General features: G+C 31.9%; 1 protein-coding gene across 1 annotated transcript; it reads right to left on the bottom strand.

The window, feature by feature from the left end:
- Positions 1–6,173: 6,173 nt before the first annotated feature.
- On the bottom strand, positions 6,174–20,059 carry Cpsf100 (cleavage and polyadenylation specificity factor subunit 2). Its single transcript, XM_081972945.1, has 13 exons — positions 19,755–20,059; positions 16,901–17,166; positions 16,595–16,840; positions 16,348–16,539; positions 16,069–16,288; positions 13,595–13,753; positions 13,381–13,540; positions 13,218–13,332; positions 13,014–13,163; positions 10,427–10,554; positions 6,703–6,847; positions 6,448–6,635; positions 6,174–6,322 (listed from the first exon to the last, which is right to left on the bottom strand). The coding sequence occupies exons 1-13, from the start codon at positions 19,901–19,903 to the stop codon at positions 6,230–6,232; spliced, it is 2,211 nt and encodes a 736-aa protein (XP_081829071.1). The 5' UTR covers positions 19,904–20,059; the 3' UTR covers positions 6,174–6,229.
- Positions 20,060–20,594: the final 535 nt, after the last annotated feature.

Below are 20,594 nucleotides of genomic sequence, written 5' to 3'. Positions count from 1 at the left end.
CTCTGTATACTTATTGTTTCGTTAAGGAGTAAAAATAAGTTTTACCCTGATCGAAATCCCGATAGCACTCATTTACTTTAACGCACATGATTGTCGGCGTTTGTTTTTAATCTGTCGATATCTTAAATTATGTAAACCATCAATTCATTGATCAGTTGACCGGTCGTAAGTAAGTCATGGTTTGTTTATGAAATACCGCTTTTGTGGATTCACATTTGACAGACATGTTGTTACCACTTGAATAATTATAATCCGATATATTTTCGTGCGGTTTCACAAAGATTACAGAGAATCTATTTAATATACCACTCCATTCAAAGCAAACTGCTTTGAGACAGCGGATATTGTTTTTTAAATAGAAATTTAGTTTAGGGTATTTGAAATAATAGTAATAATAATAATATCGTTATTTACCACTAGGCTATACAATAAAACATCAAGTGTTATAAAAACAAACAAAAAAAAGTAAAAGATAAAAAGAAATATACAATCAAAATTAAAATTATGCACCACCATACATCATAAAAGTAGCGCAATAGTGCATTCTTAGTAATTTTTTAAAATCATTTAAATCAGTCTTTTATTTCTGTTGGCAGCATATTAAAATTATGTAATCCTCTATATAAAACCGATTTAAGCACCTGTGTTGCATTTTCCAACCAAGATAAAATCATAACAGTTTCTAGTGTTATATCTATGCACGTCTTTAAAGCATTTTATTCTATTACGAAGGTAACATGTTGTTCTTTATTTTATAGATAAAAACATAAACATTAAATAATATTTTTTGATTTACCGTTAACACTTGCATTTTAGTATTGTTCGCATAGCTCTGTTCTGCACAATTTGAATTTGTTCGATTTTAAATGCTGGTAAACCATACAGAATTGTGGAGCAATACTGAAGGAAGGTTCCTAATGACAAACATTTTCCCATTCTCGCTATGAAACTAACCTTTTTGGAACATTTCCGGGTCACATAGTCAGCATGGGAATGAAAAATTATTAATTAATTTTACAATAATATATAATAATAATATTAATGGCAATAATATTTACAACGCATAAGTTACGTTTACTTCCAAATAGGCAAAATCTTGATGTGGACGTATTTACACACAACTTGTTCGCGCAAAGCCATTGGAAAAGATTTTCCAAATCTTGGTTTACATTCTGCTGCATGCGACCCGGATCCTCCCCAACAAAATAAATCATCGAATCGTCGGCAAACAACTCAATCCTACATCTACTCAGTGCTTTGACAATATCATACAAAGGAAATAAGAGTGGACCCAAAACAGTTTCCTGCGGTACCCCATAATTAACTGTCAACAAACCAGACACTTCATTTTTAAATTTTTCTCTTTGCTTTCTATTACTTAGATACGAAGTTAACCACTTTAACACATTATCCTTAATGCCGATATTCTCCAGCTTCTTCAACAGTATGCTCCTGTCCACCGTCTCAAACGCCCTTTTAAGATCTAGAAACACCGCCAGTATTAAATTGCCTCTATCTAGTTCTCTTTTAAAAATATCACATATATTTACTATAGAGCACTTTCACAAGAATTGTTCTCCCGGAAACCAGACTGGCTCACTACCAAAATATCATCGCTCTCACAATGTTCCTGAAGTTGATTTTTTACAGCAATTTCCCATACTTTCTCGAAAACCTCTACAGTGTTTATAGGTTTAAACTCATTATGTTTTTTTGTATTTGTATACTTTAGGTACTGGAATTACTGTAATTACCTTCCATTTTTGTGAAAATTCACCATTGGAGAGCGATGTATTAACAACATCCAACAACCGATTAGCAATCACACAACATGCATCACATAACACTCTTTTAGAAATTGGCATGTTTAATAGTTTAAATCGAGAAAATACATTGGGATTGTTCCGGTGAACGCTATCAGCGTATGAAACTTTCCTGACACCACGTACAATCATCAACACTATTTACAAAATATTTATTAAATTCTTGGACAACGTGCAATCAGAAACAATCCCTTTTTCAAATATCATCATGTGTAGGAGCATTATTTCCTGGAAGCAAAAGTTTCAAATGTTTCCACATCTCTCGAGAATTGTTCCTATTATTATCCTTTTTCATATTTAATTTTGTTTACAACGTTATTTCGAATTCTCTTCAGTCTTATGACCTAACTGTGACGAAAACAAAAATTTACTTATTTAATATTAATATTTTAAAATATATTTTTTTTTAATAACGCCACTCAATTCAGATAATACGCCTATTTAAAGCAATAAGTGGTACTAAGGGGTTTTTGGGGATGCTGATTCTAAATCTGGTAGAAAAGGTTAACTAAAATTGGTCCTAATATCTTTTCTCCGAAAAATCAATTTCTTTTTATCACCTCACGCCAATGGTAAATAATAGTATATTATAAACCTAGGGACTAAAGTGGTTCTTTTAATCCCGCGGCGAAAGGTTTTCGCTAAGGGATTAAAAGATACTTTAGTCACGAGGTTTAAATACTATTTTATGCACTTTAGAATGCGAGAAACTAAAAATAAAAAAAATTACAAAACTAACAGTGGTTACAACGGTACTCTCGTATTACTGATAGTTGTTATTGATTGTTGTTGGCATGGTGGATTCACTTAAAATTTATTGTGCCCTGGAAGTGTTGCTATGGCACAAAACAAATGTCAATCAGTTGTTATCAAACGGTGAGTCCAGAAAAATCGTATTTTTTGAAAATGAACATTGAAGAGGCCGCTCAAGAGGCCATCGCTAGCCTTCTTCCATTAAAATTACCCCTGCGAGATTAAAAGTGCACTTTTAACCCCTAAGTGCATAAAAATGTTTACTGTGCCAAATACTTCATTTTTCTGACATACAATCATCACTACAATTTAAAGAAAATTGAATTATTATTAAATGAGATATCAAGGTGTACTCATGAAAAATGGGACACACTGTATAGAGTGGTTTTACAATTTCAGTTAAAGTACCAAAGATACGGCTTCAATTAATTCACACAATTTGTTCCTAAAGCCATTTTAATTAAAAAAAAAATTGTTTGATTTGTTTTTTAAAACTGATGTGACAATAAGCAATATACCGATGTTTTATAACTTTTTTTATATCTCCTGTAAATATTATTATAACTCTAATTTTGCACTTCCACAAAATGAATAACCGTAATTACTAATAAACTACAAAATTATAATAACTGATTCCAGTTTTTCCTTCTAGTTAAAGTAAATTGATTATACTGATTATAAAGTTAGAACTTTCTAGTTAACGCACGTTTATAGTTATAGTAAACCCGAATAAAAATGAAAAGAAAAAGTTTATTTTCCCAATCAGTTGCATTAATAGGTACTAGTTTACGTTTACCTTGAATGAAAGTCTGGAATTTAAAATAACAAATGCTGGTAATTACGTGGCTAGGAAAGCTATTTGTGTAGTTTCATACTATCAAGAAACGTCTTTAAAAAATGGTATATGAAACCATGATAAATTGTATTTCTTTTATAATCTGAAACATATGAAGTCAAACAAAATGTTGTTTGCACGTAATGTCGTAACTCTTTTTGTCCTCAGAAATTAAGAGTACATTCTATTTTGTATGGTACAAAATGGATCCATTAAGCATCACGATCAAAAGACTACTGTGACATTATTCAGATTGAAAGAAGATTGTACTTAACAGTTATTATTTACTTTGATGTTCACAGTTCTTGAGAGAAGAATCGCCCTCCATCAATAACAGTAGATCCAATCACTTTTTCCTAATTATGTTATATTTTTTTAAAAAATGTTACCATTCACAAAACACCTTGTAAGTATACAATTGAGTTTTATTTAACATTTAGCTAAGACCACCTGTTGTTTGATTGTGAATATGTTTAATATTTCGGACGCCCGGACTAAACAAAGGGAACGACGCAATCGATAGAGCAAAGAGAGAAGGATAACAGACCGCGTGGCCCGATAAGACGAAGAACCGAGGATGGAGAAGGACCTGGTGGACCAATCAAGTCCTCCCCCAACTAGTGAAGCTACCTGTAACCGGATGAAAGCATTTCAAACGCAGATGAAAAGCTTTTACCGTCGTAATACTGTCGTAGTCGTTTTATGCGTTTGTTGTAAATGGTTGCGTTTTCACGTTGAAGAGCGTCTCTCATCCCTGCGGCTGTCCTTGAAAGGCTTTTTATGTAGGAAATTTCTCTGTTAAATTTACGGGAAAACAAAATACGTTAATGGTATGAAATTACTAAAACAATCTAAAAATAATCAATGGAGATAAGACTTAAATTTAATTTGAAAACTCTTATCCTGCATTACGCTACAGACAGTATTTAATTAGTAAATTTAGTTTCACATGACTCGTACGTGGTTAGTTTCGGAACCTGAACAAATCATCTAATTATTTTTCAATTAACTTTTTTCTTGCATTCTATTTAGGTCGATACTTGCCAGTTCAAAGGCGATTTTAGTTAGTTAAAAACCTAAAACATTCTCCAAAGCCCAAAGTTAAAGTAATTATATTATTAAATAGTAATTACACTTTTAATAGTGTCTTATACTAGTTTAGAGGTAAAGGTAAATTATAATACTACCCTGAGCATAGAGATGATGATCTTAGAAATTAGTTTTAGGAGAATGATAAAAAAAGGCCAAGAAGTGCACATCAAAAGCAACAATTCAGGCAATGGAATTTGGAAATTATAAATGACGAAGAAGAGGAGTAGATGTGGCTCTTGGAGGAACCACACTGTACTAAGTAGTCTCTACAGCTTCATGAAGATTTTACAGTTGGGACGTTAAGGAACACCACACCTTGATACTTACGTCACAACTGTCAAATTTCGCTACATAGAAATATAAATATAGTTCAATGTACAGTGTGATTTATCCAAGCTATTTTGAATTGGTACCACTATAAAAAAAGCACGCACACAATAAAATGACTGAATCAAAGGGTTTGGCTTTGGCAACGTTGATTTGAACGTAGTTTTTTAGGCTAAAGGTGTTTTAGGGTCTGAAAAACTGACATTTTTTCAATTTGTGAAGGTTTGCCGTGAGTTTAAAACATCAAGGTTACTCATCCAAAATTCCATTGCCTGAGTTGTTGAAAAGTCATACAATTTGATTTATTCTTGGAATGTACATGAAATTTTAAGCAAAATTGTTTATATCAACTATTTAGCTATGCTGTTAGCTTAGATGTATTGATCGAGATGTGGTTAAACAAGTTTCTTGCGTTTAAGGACCAGTACTTTCACTTTTGAATAATTTTATTCCAAAGATAATTTCTATAGAAACCGTGAAATCAGACGCTACTGTCCTTTGTATACAGGGTGCCATAAATTCATGTCTAAGTATGGAGATCTCGAAAACGGTGAGAGATACATACAAATGGAGGCAAAGTTACCCAATTTGGAGTTTAATCTTATGCCCCTTTAACATTTAAAAAAATCCGATTACTTCCATAAATATCCAAAAAAATACGAAATTTCAGAAAAACGTTTTTATGAGCTTTTTTGATGAGATAATTTAAATTTATTGACACTTTGTCATTGCAACTTTTTTCCCTCTAAAACCTGACATCGTCACATTAGAAATCTGACATCATCATCAACTTTATTTTTTTAAATGAGACAGAAAAACCAAACAATCACAGTTTTAAATCAGAAAACAAAACACTTTCAAAATCTGCTAAAAAAAAACAGGGTGGCATTTAAAAAAATTAAGTTGATGATGGATGGCAAAAACCGAAACGTCGGATGTCAAATGTGATGACGTCAGGTGTTAGAGGAAAAAAAAGTTGCAATGACAAAGTGTCAATAAATTTAAACTATCTCACCAAATAAGCTTACAATATGTTAATTAATTATTAATGTTAAAACGGCATAAAATTGAACTCCAAATTGGGCAACTTTGCCTCCATTTAACCAATTATGTATCTCTAACAGTTTTCGAGATCCCCATACTTAGACACGAATTTGTGGCACTTTGTAGAATTTATCCTAAGAATAAATTTATCCGGAAGGGTAAGTACCCGACCTTAATAGTTTGTTAATATTTCGTTAATAAAAAATAAATGGTTCCACAAAACAATATTCTGTGCTTGACTGTTTTGCATTTTAGTGTTTAGGGTGAAGGGGGTGTAAGGTTGCAATTGTATAAAGTAATAAAAAAACATTAATTATATTTTAAGGAATTTGTGACACTTATAATACATTAAAACTTACAAAATAGCAAATTGCTCATAGAGCAATTCCTTAACCTTATAGTAGTCGTCCGAAATGCAACCTTCCAGTACGATTTTCCCAGTATCCAGCTGAAATAAGTTCAAAGTTTCATTTTTCGTCTATGTAAATTCCATATTTTTTCAAAAATTACCAGTCAGATTTCAAAATACACAAAATGACTTTTGGACATTAACAATGACTTGTTAGTTATTACCTTTCGTACGGCTACAGTCCCATTACAACACCATAAAACGCCACCGGAAAACTCGGAAAAAACACTAGATTTGGCCAAGGCCTGTTTGAAATCAACCAATTTCAGTTCGTTAATAAACACAGGGTCGTGGCTTTCGTTTTCGTTATTGGGTTCCAAAGTCAGGACTCGCGTTTCTTCATCTTCAATAACTGTTTTCCAATCAAAAAAAAAATAATAAGTTAATAATTCTGCTGTAGATTTCTAAAAAAAAACAACCTTCCATAGGTTCATCATCCATGCTCAGCCTTCTGGCGTCAGGCTGCGACTCTCTAATAGCGATTTGTGCGTTTATAAACGCCACTTCAGCGTCCTTCGCTTTTTGAAAATCTAGTTGCGACACTAAAGCATCAGTCAAACGAACCTATATTGTTTAAAAACATAAGATTCAGTCAATTAGTGCTCAGTTGTGTTATTCTATAATTATTTAGCAACCCATAACATTTTGAAAATTTATTTAAAGCCCTGGTTTGTCTGACCAGATCGGTACGATATATTTCGGTGAAAAAGCACGAAAAAGTTCGTACCGTTTTCGGTGAAACCAAATACATGGGTAGTAAATTGAGAGTTAAGAAGATTAGTAAAATCTCCTTGGATTGACCGTGAAAAATATAATGTAAAAAACAATAACGTATTGTATGGTGAAAATCGGTTGATAATGACATACAAATCGCATGGTTCTTTTTGTTTGTATAACGTAGGATATTGTTTTTTACATGAGTAGTAAATCTACGCGGTTTGTATAATAGATCATTACAAAACTTCGGTGCAGTGGGCGTTTGTTCGTTGCCGGAAAGTCGTCCGAACCACGGGACGTTTGATTTCAACGAACTCGAAACGGTCCACAAAGCCGAAAACTGCATCATCATGAATTTTATGTGTATTTGTTGATCTAAGTTCACCATTTATTTAGTTTAGCACAAGATGGAGTAAGTGTGGGGTTAAGGAATTTTTTAAACTTTGCATCGTTATGGAGCGTCTCGAGAACCTCTTCTTTGGGTCTATTCTTAAACATTTTGAGTTCGGTATTAATATCAGAACATACTTCTAAACAGTTCTAACAATGCAGACTTATTGTCATCATCTTGCTCTTCTTCTACAATCGTAGAAATAAGGAAATAGCTATTTATGTAACCAGTTGGGAAAACTACGTTTTTGTTACACAAAAACTTAATTTCCCAATGTGTTTCATACAAATTTTTTTCTAATTTTGACCTCGGCGTTCAGAATACGATCATACAGAATAATACTTGTAAATCACCTGACTTTAAATAATGCAGGTACACCCTTTTTAAAATATTGCAGGTATACTATGTACCGTTGCATAGATTCCCAAAATAATTCAGTCAAGCTTGACACATTACTTTTGATCACAGATATTTGGTGTTACTTTTCATTGGTAATTAAAGACTAAGTACCAAAACTATGTCAAGCGAAGAAAGTGATATTAACAAAGATATTGAAGAAGCCGCCCAAAATGCCTTATTCACTGTTATTCCGACAAAATCGAAAGGAAAGTATGACTTGGCATATGCCAAATTTTATGCTTGGTGCAAAGATAAAAATGTAAATCATATAAACGAGAAGGTCTTGTTGGCCTATTTCGAAGGAAATAAGACCATGAAGAATTCCACCTTATGGAGCCTATATTCTATGTTAAGAACGGAACTATCTCAAAAAAGAAATGTGGACATCAAGAAATTTACTGGTTTACTTGCATTTTTAAAGCGCCACTCCAAAAATTATCAGCCTAAGAAGTCAAATGTCCTGACGAAAGAAAACATTGCTAATTTTCTCACAAAAGCTGACAATTCACATCACCTAATGACTGGTATAGTCTATACGAAGTCAGTCAGGTCAAAATACGGGGTTCGATCAACACATCACATAAAGCATAGGAAAAACCAGCAAATTTGTATGTGATTGTTCCGGGTAGTAATTTACGAAGAGTCAACGTGGACTTGACGCGTATAATAATTTTAGGCGTAAGCACCGTAAGACCGTTTAATTGGTCACCCGTCAGTTCTTATTGGTCGACGGCTTAAAATCTATTTTTAGTTTCTTCATATGCTTTCTTAAGACAATCCTATCTTCCGCACAGGTGGCAAAGGCAGTGCAGTCCGGTGTTTATAGTTTGCATTGGAGTAAGCGATTAATAAGCGTTTATGCATAGAGTCCCTCAATATTTTTTCTTTTCACGCCGCCCATGCTCAACAAAGACACCGACTATTTTGGTGTTTTCAGTTGTTTCAATGGACTTCGTGTAGACTATACCTGTTTATGACAATACCTAACGTATTTTCTCACTCGGCTATAATAATGGATATTTGTTATTTTGGGTGGCCTTGATTATTCGAATCTCTGGTGCTTGCCGGAAAAGTGAATTAACATTTCTTCCCGTGGATAACCTCGTTGATGAAGGACAGTACTTTAAAGTAACAATTCCTCACACAAAGACAAAAATACGTCGTGAATTTGTCATAACATCGGGGAACATTGACGGGTTAAACCTCATTGAAATTATAAAAAGTTTGTTTCGTTGCGACCACCAAACATGAAACAGGATAGATTTTTTATTAAGTATCCTAACGGAAAATGTGGACCTCAACCTGTAGGTATTAATACTTTCGGAAATATACCGAAAAATATAGCGGCGTTTCTAAAATTACCCAATCCAGCTCTATACACTGGACACTGTTTTCGAAGATCATCGACTACACTGCCATGCTTGCGGATTCTGGCGCAGATCTTTTAAAAATTAATCAACATGGAGGATGGAAGTCCAACGCAGTGGCAGAAGGTTACGTCGACAATTCCAAGCAAAATACAGAAATAAATACAAATGCAAACACATCTTTGTCAGTATCAGTCTTTGCTCAAATTGTGTTATATAAATATACAGGGTGAGAAATATTATAAAAATAATATAGTTTTTATTAGCTGGGACTTGTCTGGTATTTTTAATGCTAATTCATAATTTACTGTCATTTTTACTGCTTCATAATTAATATATATTTTTTTTATTTGCCTAAGTTAATTAAAGTTTCCGATCAATTATTAATATCTGACAATTCAAAGTTAAACAAAACATGTAAATTTTGTGTTCTTTTTAAATATGTAATAAAATATACAGGGTTCCATTTAAAAACAAATATTGTTTTACTTTGCATCTTAATTATGAGTCACCCTGTATAATAGTTTGTGGTTGCAAAATATAGTACATATGCACTCTTACAATTTTTATATAAAACTTTTTTTAAATTCTTTCTTGTTTAAAAAATAACAAGATGTCGCTTCCCAGACTCACCCTGTATATAAAGATTAGTTTTTCCCCAAGTTTCATACACCCACATATTTCCAATAATTTTTCCAATGCACTTTCTTATAATCAATCACCTTATTGACTTTTATGTTAATTTTTCACTAGGAATAATTATCTTATTGAATATAAACAATTCAAATATTGAGTTAACCATTTTTTTCATAGTAGATATACCTACATACTTTTCATAACTGGTGGGGAAAAGCACTTTTCAACACCAGTTGGGAAAAGTTTAACGTTGTGTCACTGGCAAGGGTTATGAAAAGTGTCACTTTACATGTCAAAATTAGAAAAATTATGTTTGTATGCATTATTTGAGCACGTATATCTCAAATTAATATTTAATTACAACAATCATTTTTAACAGCTGACAGCGAACTGAAGTGTGCATAAAATGATAAACCACTTAGGACAAAACTTTTCAACGAAAGTTTGTCACCGAACTATTTCGTGCTTAATCACCGAAATATTTCGTGCCGATCTGGTCAGACAAAACAGGGCTTTACTCGCACTTACTAAATTTATACTAAATTGTCACCAAAAAAAAACCTGTGGCATAGAATATGGAAGTATTTGTTTAATTTATCTGCCAAATTTTCAAAAATTTATTCTAGTGCATACCTGGTAAATGTGTGTTTCACTGGTGGCATCCACTACTTCCCCCCTTTGTGGCGTGAACACCCTGGCGTTGATATTTTCTCGACAATGCTTTGCGATAATTTCCGTATTTTCGGGAGTGCCGTGTACAACTAGAATCAAATCGAGTTTTAAATAAATAATTACTTAAAAAGATATAGTCCTTCTTCACACAGTGGAGTTGTGGTGTAAGTAAAAAAAACACAAAAAATTGAATTGAAAAGATTTTGTGGAGATCGACTTTGTGTTTTTTACTTACAAATTATTACTTGTGCATTATTAATTCCGATGTGATTCCAGTGTTGTGCTTGTTTTTTTGCTATTGACTTCCGTTTTCTCAAAAATTTACCTTAACTTTATTATTTTAAATTGAAATGACAGCCATTTACAACAATGGAAATACAGGGTGTACCTGAAATGACTGTACAACGACTGTATCGTAAATAAAAGTTTGTATTTTTATTACCCCTGTATCAATTACTTCAATTTTTGTTCCTATTAGCTGACTTTAGATTGAAACTTTTTTCTCTCCTGCAAAAATATTGTCAGACATACGGTTTTCCTAATAAGAAGTACAATACCTTGCAACTCATCACTCAATTTTTAACCAGATCAAACAAAAACATACACAACAATTACCAATTAGCTACTAGACGAAAAAATGTATAAAATTTTTTTGAAATTCTTTTCACCACAGAGTAAAACAAGGAACATTGAGAATATTTGTTAAAAAGTTTAGCTAATTGGAACTAATTTCGTATGTTTTTGTTCGTCTCGGTTTACCGTTTAGTGATATGAGTTGCAAAATATTGCATTTTTTAGGAAAACAGTATGTCTGACAATAATTATTGCGTGAGGCAAAAAAAATTTAAAATAAAGTCAGCTAGTAGCAAATAAATTACTAAAGTAATTGATACAGGGGAAACAAAAATACAAACTTTTTATTACGAGCCACAAGTAATGTTTATTATTTAATTTTCCCTTCATTAAAAATTTCGTTTAGGTAAAAAAAAATCAATATTAATTTGAGTGAACTTTGGCGCCCTGTAGCGGCAAAATGAAGCAACTTTGGATATAGGTCACTCTGCCTAGATCGCCTTATTTTTGGCCAAGGAATTTGTGATTAAGCGTTGTACAGCCATTTCAGACACCTATATCTATCTATACAGATAATCTTAAAAATAACTAAGATATTACACTTTTTTGTTGGTATTCAAGTTGGTTTTGACTCAGGTTTTGACATCAGCTGTCAAAAGTCACTATGACAACACTTGGATGTTTAAAATTACTGCGTTTTTTACTTTGGAGTCAATGTTTAATTTTTTTTCTTTATTTTGTTAATAATTATTTTCTACCATTAATTTAAAAATCAGTTCTTTAGTCGTTAGTTACTTTAATGTGTGTGAAAATAGTGAAAAAATAGTTTGTGATTGATTACTTATTGCAAGATAACTTCATATTTCAGTTATTTGTAGGAATAACTATAGACATACATCGTAGTAAATGTTTAAAAACAGACATTATTTTTAAGTTATATTCGATTTTGAGTTTTATTTAAAATAAGAAAATTAAATTTCAACTAAAATACGAATTAAGGATTAATAACTTGCTACGTCATTATATTTTAATTGATTTTAGACATTTTAGAAATGATGAATAGCTTGCTCTACCCTTACCGTAATTTTGACGTATGTCATTTTAATAATGTATACAATTGCGAACAATATACTATAACTATAAATATTAAGATAGGCATAAGTTATTAGATGGGTTTTCACCTGGTTTTTTTCAATTTTCAAGGGTTTAATCCCTCGAAGCCCAGGGAAAAAAACCCGTGTTTTTGTTTTCTAACCTACAAATAATGTACCAACAAAAAAATAATATAATAATGTGTCATCTGATCTACTTATTTAAAAAAATAGAACCGGTGTCACGTGACAAACTGTCAAATGAGTTTACGGAGTGCGTACTGGCGATATATCTGAACGCAATTCTGCTGATTTTTTTATGTTTGTTTACAGTTTTCCTTGAACTTTCCAGTGTTGTTATTGATTTGGTTGTTATTTTGTGTAGTTGTATCACTAATTTTAATATTTCTGGTAACCGAAAATGCCTTGATAATTCATTCATAGAGAAAAACAACATTTCTGCACTGACACGGGGCAATATCAGGATCAATGCTCTACAATGGCATTTTAAAAATATGTCTGGTTCAACAAAAACAAAGCTTTTTAAATCAAAAATCTTGACTAATCTATAAGACACAAGTGACACACTTTTCCTAGAACAGAGAGTACTACCCAATCAATCCCCTAAAATTATATCAAATAATGTACATTACCATTTTATTCAATTTAAATTACCGCAAATCCAGTTGGAAAAACAGTTTGACCCAACTCTCAAAATCGTTATATTTTTATTCTCATATGTCACCAACATTCTCGAATTGCAACAATCGTTTTTAACACAAAATTAAGGTTGTCACAAAAGCACATGTCTCCCCATTAAACAAGAGCTAATCAATTTTTATAAGTTTAAGATTTTTTTTAAACTTTACGTATTTTCAACTTACCAATAACTCGCCTTGGTCTTAGTTGTGACAAAATTTTCATAAGAGACTCGCCATCTGATCGCCCTTCAAAGTCAATGTACTGCACCTGACAGTTTACTTGAACTGTCCGTTCAAGAGCAATACATTTGGACGGAATTTCCGGAATTTCGACTAAAATTTGCATTAAGTTAGTTATACAATAACTGTGACCTTAGTACGACGTACCGACGTCATCTTCTTCAATTTTAATGTCCAAATTCTCCTTGTTGTCTTCGACCTCCGGGTTGACGTCTGCCAATTTGTAGTCTTCAACCCTGACAATTTCACCATATTCGTCGTACTAAAATAGTTTTCGATTATTGCTTTTAGTGCTAATCTGCATACCAACCTTAATTTTTTCTTCTTTAAATGGGTACATGGGGTGATGTTTTTTGGTAATTTTGAAAAATCCCCCTCCAATTTTTCCTTCCTGTTTTACAACAATATCGTGTCGCCCTTTCGATATTACTGACATTTCAATGTCGCTGTCCGAGTCTGAGTCGCCTTCTCTAAACCGTCATTTGTAATTAAAAGGAAAAACTATGTTAAAACATTCAACCTACTCTTTGGCAGTCTTTTCAATTTTGGACATGCGTTGCCGCCTTTCAAACTCCTCCAACTCGGCACCTTCTAATTTTACCCGCCTTTCAACTATTAAGTCAATTGTTCTGCCTTTTTCATTGTTGTCTATTAAATCCCTAGCCAAAGTTCCTGGAGACGTTCTAGAAAGTGTATTTAAGATAAATTTACGTAAAGTTTTATTTGACGTCAAAGCATTTAAGACAAATACATCGGTTTTATATAGCAAACTAGTTAAAGTGAAAAAAGTGACTAAAATTATCTGGAAATTATATTTTCAATCCTATTAAAACTTCACGCCAGAGGACATAACAGCGATGTCAAACTGAGAAATGCATGTTTTCGCTAAATTTTAAGTGTTGACTCTATCTAAAAATAGATTTTGTAATCGTCAAGTTATTCCTACAATTTTTGTCTCTATCTTTCTTCACTTGGATTTGAAGCTTATTTTACGAAAACCTGCACAACTACGGATTAGTTAGTTACTCTGTTGGACAAAATTGAGAACTTTTATATTTCTGAAATATTCCCACACACTTTTCGGGATTTTAGATTTTACGTTCAATTTCGATTATTTGTGAGGTTTGAAATTTGTAAACGTTTTTGGAAAACATTTTTTTTTACTCATTAAACATCATTATTTAAAGTAAAAATATTATCCCAGAAACTAGATTTACTTCATAAAAGTATTTGGTAGGTTTAATATTTCGTTGCAAAACTTGTGTATTAACCTACTGTTTCAATGACATTTGATAGAACAGCATACAAATACACTACTTTTGCTCTAAACTTACCGGTGGAAAACGCGATTACCTATTAAACTAACAGACAAAAGTGACAATTGGAACTTGAAAATGACGGAAATTGAAAACTTTTCCTATTTTCTTTAAAGCATTTAGAAACAAAGGAGACCATAACACAACATTTGATGTAATATCTTCAGATTTAAAATATGATGTTTCAAAATTGGAGCAAATAATGTTAACAAATTATTAATAGTTGCCTCACAATCACCAGTAAAAAAACGAACATTATGTTGGGGATTAAAAATGTGATATAAATCGATTCTCAAAATGATTATAGTTTTAGATTATCATTTAATGCAGGGACTAGAATAGAAGCCTTTTTAGAAGATTTTGACACTTTTTAGAAGGTTCTCAGTAGCATTTAGAAGTCTCTGACACTTTCAAAATGGTTCTAAAGATCTCTGGCAATTTAAAACAGTTATGAGAAGGTTTAAAGGTTTAAGACAGTTGTAGAGGGCTCTGACACTTTTTAGAAGGTTTTCAGTGGAATTTAAAGGGTTGGCATATTCAAAATGATCCTAGAAGACTGTGACAATTTAAAATAATTCTTGGAAAGTTTAAAACACTTGTAGAGGCCTCTAAAAAGGTTTTGAATTGCTTTAATCGTATTAAGAGGTTTATCGAACTTTCAATATGGTCCTAGACGCCTCTGGCAATTTAAAATATTCTATAAAGGGTCAAAATACTTGTAGAATTTTATGGTACTTTTAAAAAAGTTCTCAATAGCAGTTAGAGATCTCTGACACTTTTAAAATGGTTCTAGAGGCCTGTGGCAATTTAAAACAGTTATGGGAAGGTTTAAGACGCCCGTAGACTGCTCTTTTTAGAACGTTCTCAGTAGAATTTAGAGGGTCTAGCACATTCAAAACGGTCTTAGAGGCCTCTGGAAATTTAAAACGGTTACAGTAAGGTTTAAGACACTTGTAGAAGATTTTGACACTATTTAGAAGGTTTCAGTAGCATTTAGAAGTCTCTGACACTTTCAAAATGGTTCTAAAGGCCTCTGGCAATTTAAAATAGTTATGAAAAGGTTTAAGACACTTGTAGAGGGGTCTGACACTTTTTAAAGGTTCTCAGTGGGATTTAAAGGATTGACACATTCTAAATGATCCTAGAGGCCTGTGACAATTTAAAACAATTCTTGGAAAACTATGAAGGTTTACTTAAAACAGTTGTAGAGCACTCTGGCGCTTTTTAGAAAGTCTCTGGCACATTCAAAATGGTTCTAGAGGCCTTTGTCAAATTGTATCAAGCAAGTTTTTCAAACCACTTTTTACTTTTGGAAATAGTCTATGTAGTTTTGACATAGGACATAGGGGACAAATCCCATTTGTTCTTTTGTACTATACCAGAACGGCATTTTGGACGTAAAACTGCTCTCAATAGTTAAAGTAGTGCTCTAAAATTTAAGATGTTTATTTACGAAATTGATAAAAACGTCAATTCGATATTTATTGTATCATCAAGCATACAATAACTCGTTCGTTTTCACGCTCCATGGAGAGGACAGAGCGAATGTGAGGTTACAACGACGTAATTTGGCAAAACCATAGTTTAACCTGAACTTACTAAACGTGACTACAAGAAAATTAAACATTTGGACATTTACTAAGTGTTTGACTTTCTAAACAATCTGATTAAAATGTACTCACCTTGTCGTAATGATAACACTGTTATTAGCGTTGGAACACCATTGCAAAAACAATTCCCTAGAATAACCCATTTCCAAATCAGCACTGCTTGCCAAAACCACTTTAGGGCTGGGCACTTTGTTCAGTTCCTGCAGACTGTGACATAAATTCAAGTGTTTGAATTGAAAAGGATTATTTCTGGCTCCTTCAAAACTCCTCATTAACTTATCACTCATCCACTCTACAATAACACTTTTTATAAGTCAACTTAGGGTTGGATTTAAGTTTTAAAAAACTAACCAATTTGCGACTTGGCAAATTCCACAACGTTATAGGCGACATTGCTAATTAAAGCCAAAGAATACGTCAATAACCCAGACTCTTTATTCCTCCATAGTTGGTCCAACATATGGGCTAATTCCAGCACCCTACCAGCAGTATCTACTGCTATTAAAACATTACCGTGATTTCGCAATGTTTGCAATATATTTGCTGCAAAAAGTGTGTGTACTTGAAACTGCTATTACTTAATTTTTAATAAAGTTACTCATTAATTTCTCATCTCTAGCTCGCCGTCTAGCTTGTTGATAATTAGCGTTAAAAGCATCAGTAATAAATAATGAAGGTCTTTGGAGTTTTTCCAGCTCACAGCCATTTAAATGCCTCTCTTTTTTGTGATTAAAGGATGTGGCGTAAATTATATCTTCCTCTCCACTTTTCATGATTTTCCATATTGTCCCGCCAATCATATGTCCCGCGGGTAAAGGAGTGACGGTTAAACCATACCCTTTACCTATAATATTTTATTACTTCCACTCTTCATTAATTCAATATTGATTTAATTGATTTATACCTTTAAGGGGTACACTTTGATTGTATTTCAATTGAATGATTTTATCAAAGGTAGTATCCACATCATCTAAATTAAATAACATGAAAGACTTCATGTTGTACTGGGACTGATAAAGATCATACATAAACATTTGTCCCATTTTATAAACGGGGATTGTGGAATATATGGGACAGTTTAATCCCAAACGTCCTACCAAATATGGAAGGGCGCCCAAATGGGCCATATCTGGATATGATATAAGGACAGCATCAATTTGGTGAATATGTCTGAAAGATAATAAATATAATTATCTCAGTTTTAAAGTACTTTCAAAGCAAGTTTGGTGGGTAAAAATGTTTTTGATTTGATGACTCTTAATTTAGTTATCAGCAGTCATTGTTTAAAAAAAAAGTTTAAAGAGCAACAGTTTTTTTAATTATCAGCACTGCCTAAGAAACTTTTTTACATGTTTAGTATAATCCTTGTATAACCAAATATAGTAAGATATTGCTTATGGGTCTACAAGGTGCTTTGGTAGTTTAAATAATAGCATTTATAAATACAGGACTAATATTTTTTAAACAAAAACATGTAGTCTGGATTACTGTCACAGCTATTGTGACACATTTTTGTTTTTAAGCCGAAAGATGGCTAAATTATTCATATATTATATTTTAAGTTTACAGATGTCACCACGTTATTCCGCGATGTTCTAGGATGGAGAATTTAAAAACAAAAGAATGGCTTACTATAATTTGGTTATACAATGGTATAATGCACACCAATCACATCATATAGGATCACTGTACCAGTAATTGACCCTCAAATTGACCATTTAACCAAAATTTTCAGTTTACCAAAGTATTTTGGTATCTGTATAAATCTGTGAATTTACACGAAAAACATTCCAGCTATTTCAAACATTGTAAATTATAATTTTTGCATTAACAAATATTATATCCATACAAAATTGTAGTTATTTCCGACTAGTAAATGATCATTGAAAAAGTGAAGAATAACACAGTTCTTTAATTATTTATATGAATATCAATAGACTACTTCAATTTCTGGTCTTCAATCAATATTTAAAAAAAAATAAAAAATGTATAATATGGATGAAAAAATTTAGAAGAAAAACTAGTTGCACTAATTTTTAAAATTAATTTTTGACACACAAAAAGATTTCCTACCCCTACAACATACTGAAGAGCTTGGGCGCTATTTGCAATACCTACACCTTGTAGAACTGAAGAAAAAGTAGTAACAAAAAATTTTGTTTTTTAGAACTTTACTTAAAATCAGTCAAATACTGGTTGCTAGTCAATTACTTGTGTACTGACCCTATTTCTTGTGTGTTTCTATTGTCTCACCTATTGTCTAAGCCAAAAAAATATACTAATAAAGGTATTAAGTACTTGGTACATTAAGAAATTTAAACAAATTAAGCAATTGAAATTGATATGTTGTCATAATGAGTAGATAATTTAGTCTGATATAATTTAATAATTAGAATCACAGCTCCTTCAAAAAAGAGAGAGGGTTTCTTATAGTACTATTCATTCATTTAAAAAAAAAATGTTTGGTTAATTATTTATTTTTCAGATACTCACATGTTTGAATTTGAGGTTGAGTTTTGATGAAACAACTTAAACTATACTTTTAGTGTTAAAAAGAGCAAAATCTAATTATTAAATCATATAAAACTAAATTATCTACTCATTATGACAACAAATAAATTCCAAAAGCATATTTAAAAAAAAACAATTTCCTAAGTACACTAAGTATAATTTTTTGACAAGTGTGGCACATCATTAGTTCAGGAGGTCTGTAGCTACTAAAAAACAAAATAAAAAGTCCAGGTCCGTATTTAAAAATTTGAAATTGATGATGGTATCTAAAAAATGAGATGTTGTGGCTGAAAACTAAAACTATTTTCTTGAAGAGCATAAAAAACTGATTCCAAAAGGTGCTCTTGATTTTCCAAAATAAGTAATAATAAAGTGGTAAAAAAATCAAATAGAAATTTTACTATTACACTTTTTGTGGAGGTTTTTGTTGGATAACTCCAAATCTAATTAAAATTTTTTGATTTTTTTTTATCAAATTATTTAGCAATAAAATGTGCAGCTTTGCCTCCATTGTACCTACTGTGAATATAATAATAACATAGTTTCACTTTTACAAATAAAACATATACATATTTTAAATATCAATTCATTCAAGTAATAAAATTGTACTCAAAATTTGCATATTGGATAAGTTGTAAAATGTACATACATGTCATAGGCATGAAGCAATTTTAGGCATAGGCTTTACTAAGTGCCATCGCAAATAGCAAATCAGTTCAAATAATACTATCATGTATAGGAAAAAGGTAAATGACTAGACAAATAGCAAAATCTTGACCTGTTTTGCTATTTGTCTTACTTAGTAAATGCCTATATGCCTAAATTTTCTTTACCTATGCCTACAACATATGGATCATATAAGCATAAGCAGGCAAATGAGGTTGGTCAGCAATCTCTTTGAAAACATGGAATATCTATTTCCATGACCAAAAACTTGAGTTGAAAGGATTTTGTTATTTCAATATTGCAGATTTGTTCATACTTTCATACTTTGCTCACTTGCCTTGCCACATCAAAGTATGAACAACTAAACCCAACTATGAATATAGGAAAGAATGTAGTCTATGCTCTCATCTGTACTAACAACTAAGTACATAGTAAAATCATGTAAATAAGATAATTTTTCAATCAAAAATGCCGACACTGTCCAAAAACATTGCATTTTAGAGTAGAAATAAAATGTATTTAAATTGCCACTGATGACCACATTAATTTAAAGATTATCACATTATTTTGTATCATCTTACCTTTTAACTTCCTTAATAAATTCCATATTAAACTTTTCATCCCAGCCACAATCCAGCAATATTTTAACATCATCAATTTGCAACAGGTAAGCAGGAGGAGACTCATCCATGGCCCCTGAAAGAACTTGAAGTTTTATAATTGAAGTCATGATTCACTCGGTTGCCGGCTACTAAATACAGCTGGAATTTTGTAGTTTTCTGTATTGTAACATTTAATTTTCGCATAAAATGCCAAAAACTTGTTTGTTTTGCCACCAAAAATTACAAACCAAAAACCAAACAAGTACCAATGAGTTCAATTAAAATAAGGTTAGCATTCTAATTGCTATTAAAAAAGTCTCTTCTTTAAAGAAAGATGAACTAGGTCATGTGATACATGTATTGCCCATACACCAGGCAAACATGTGATTAATACCAGTATTGCATTTCTCAACCAGTTTTTATTTTTAAAGGGTTTGTTTTAATTGAAAATGGTTACAGACACAAACTAATTGTAGTCCATTCATCAAAATATAAAAAACTAGAGAGTTAAATTAAATATTATAAAAGCTAACTTCAGTCCACACTGGTTTTGACAATTGACACAAAACTGGACTTTTCTATATGCAATGTTGCCATTTTGCGACAGCTAAAACTAGAAGCAGTTTTAAAAATAAAAACAATTTTACCATAAAAAACTGCAAAGCTGATGTTAACTAAGTCGGTTTAATAAAAATGTGATCATACTAATTCATATTGGTATCATCAAATTCTTTGTGTTCTTTATTACGTGAGTCAACTAAAATCAAGACAGCATCTTTCAAAAACGAGACACGCACCTTTCATTTTACTTTTCCGTCA

This window comes from Ips typographus, linkage group LG2 (assembly GCF_016097725.1).
Source record: "Ips typographus isolate SLU linkage group LG2, UJ_Ityp_2.0, whole genome shotgun sequence".
In the NCBI taxonomy this organism is placed as follows: domain Eukaryota; kingdom Metazoa; phylum Arthropoda; class Insecta; order Coleoptera; family Curculionidae; genus Ips; species Ips typographus.
Note: the sequence above shows the minus strand (reverse complement) of the source record. Positions and strands in the feature narration are given on the sequence as shown.

What these genes read in the sequence shown, in the direction of transcription:
- Cpsf100 (XM_081972945.1), bottom strand. Translation starts at nt 19,903, where the DNA reads ATGACTTCAATTATAAAACTTCAAGTTCTTTCAGGGGCCATGGATGAG. An exon ending in TCAAAGTGTACCCCTTAAAG is followed by an intron (nt 16,841 to 16,900) that starts GTATAAATCAAT and finishes AAAATATTATAG; the next exon opens with GTAAAGGGTATGGTTTAACC. An exon ending in GGATGATGAACCTATGGAAG is followed by an intron (nt 6,636 to 6,702) that starts GTTGTTTTTTTT and finishes ATTGGAAAACAG; the next exon opens with TTATTGAAGATGAAGAAACG.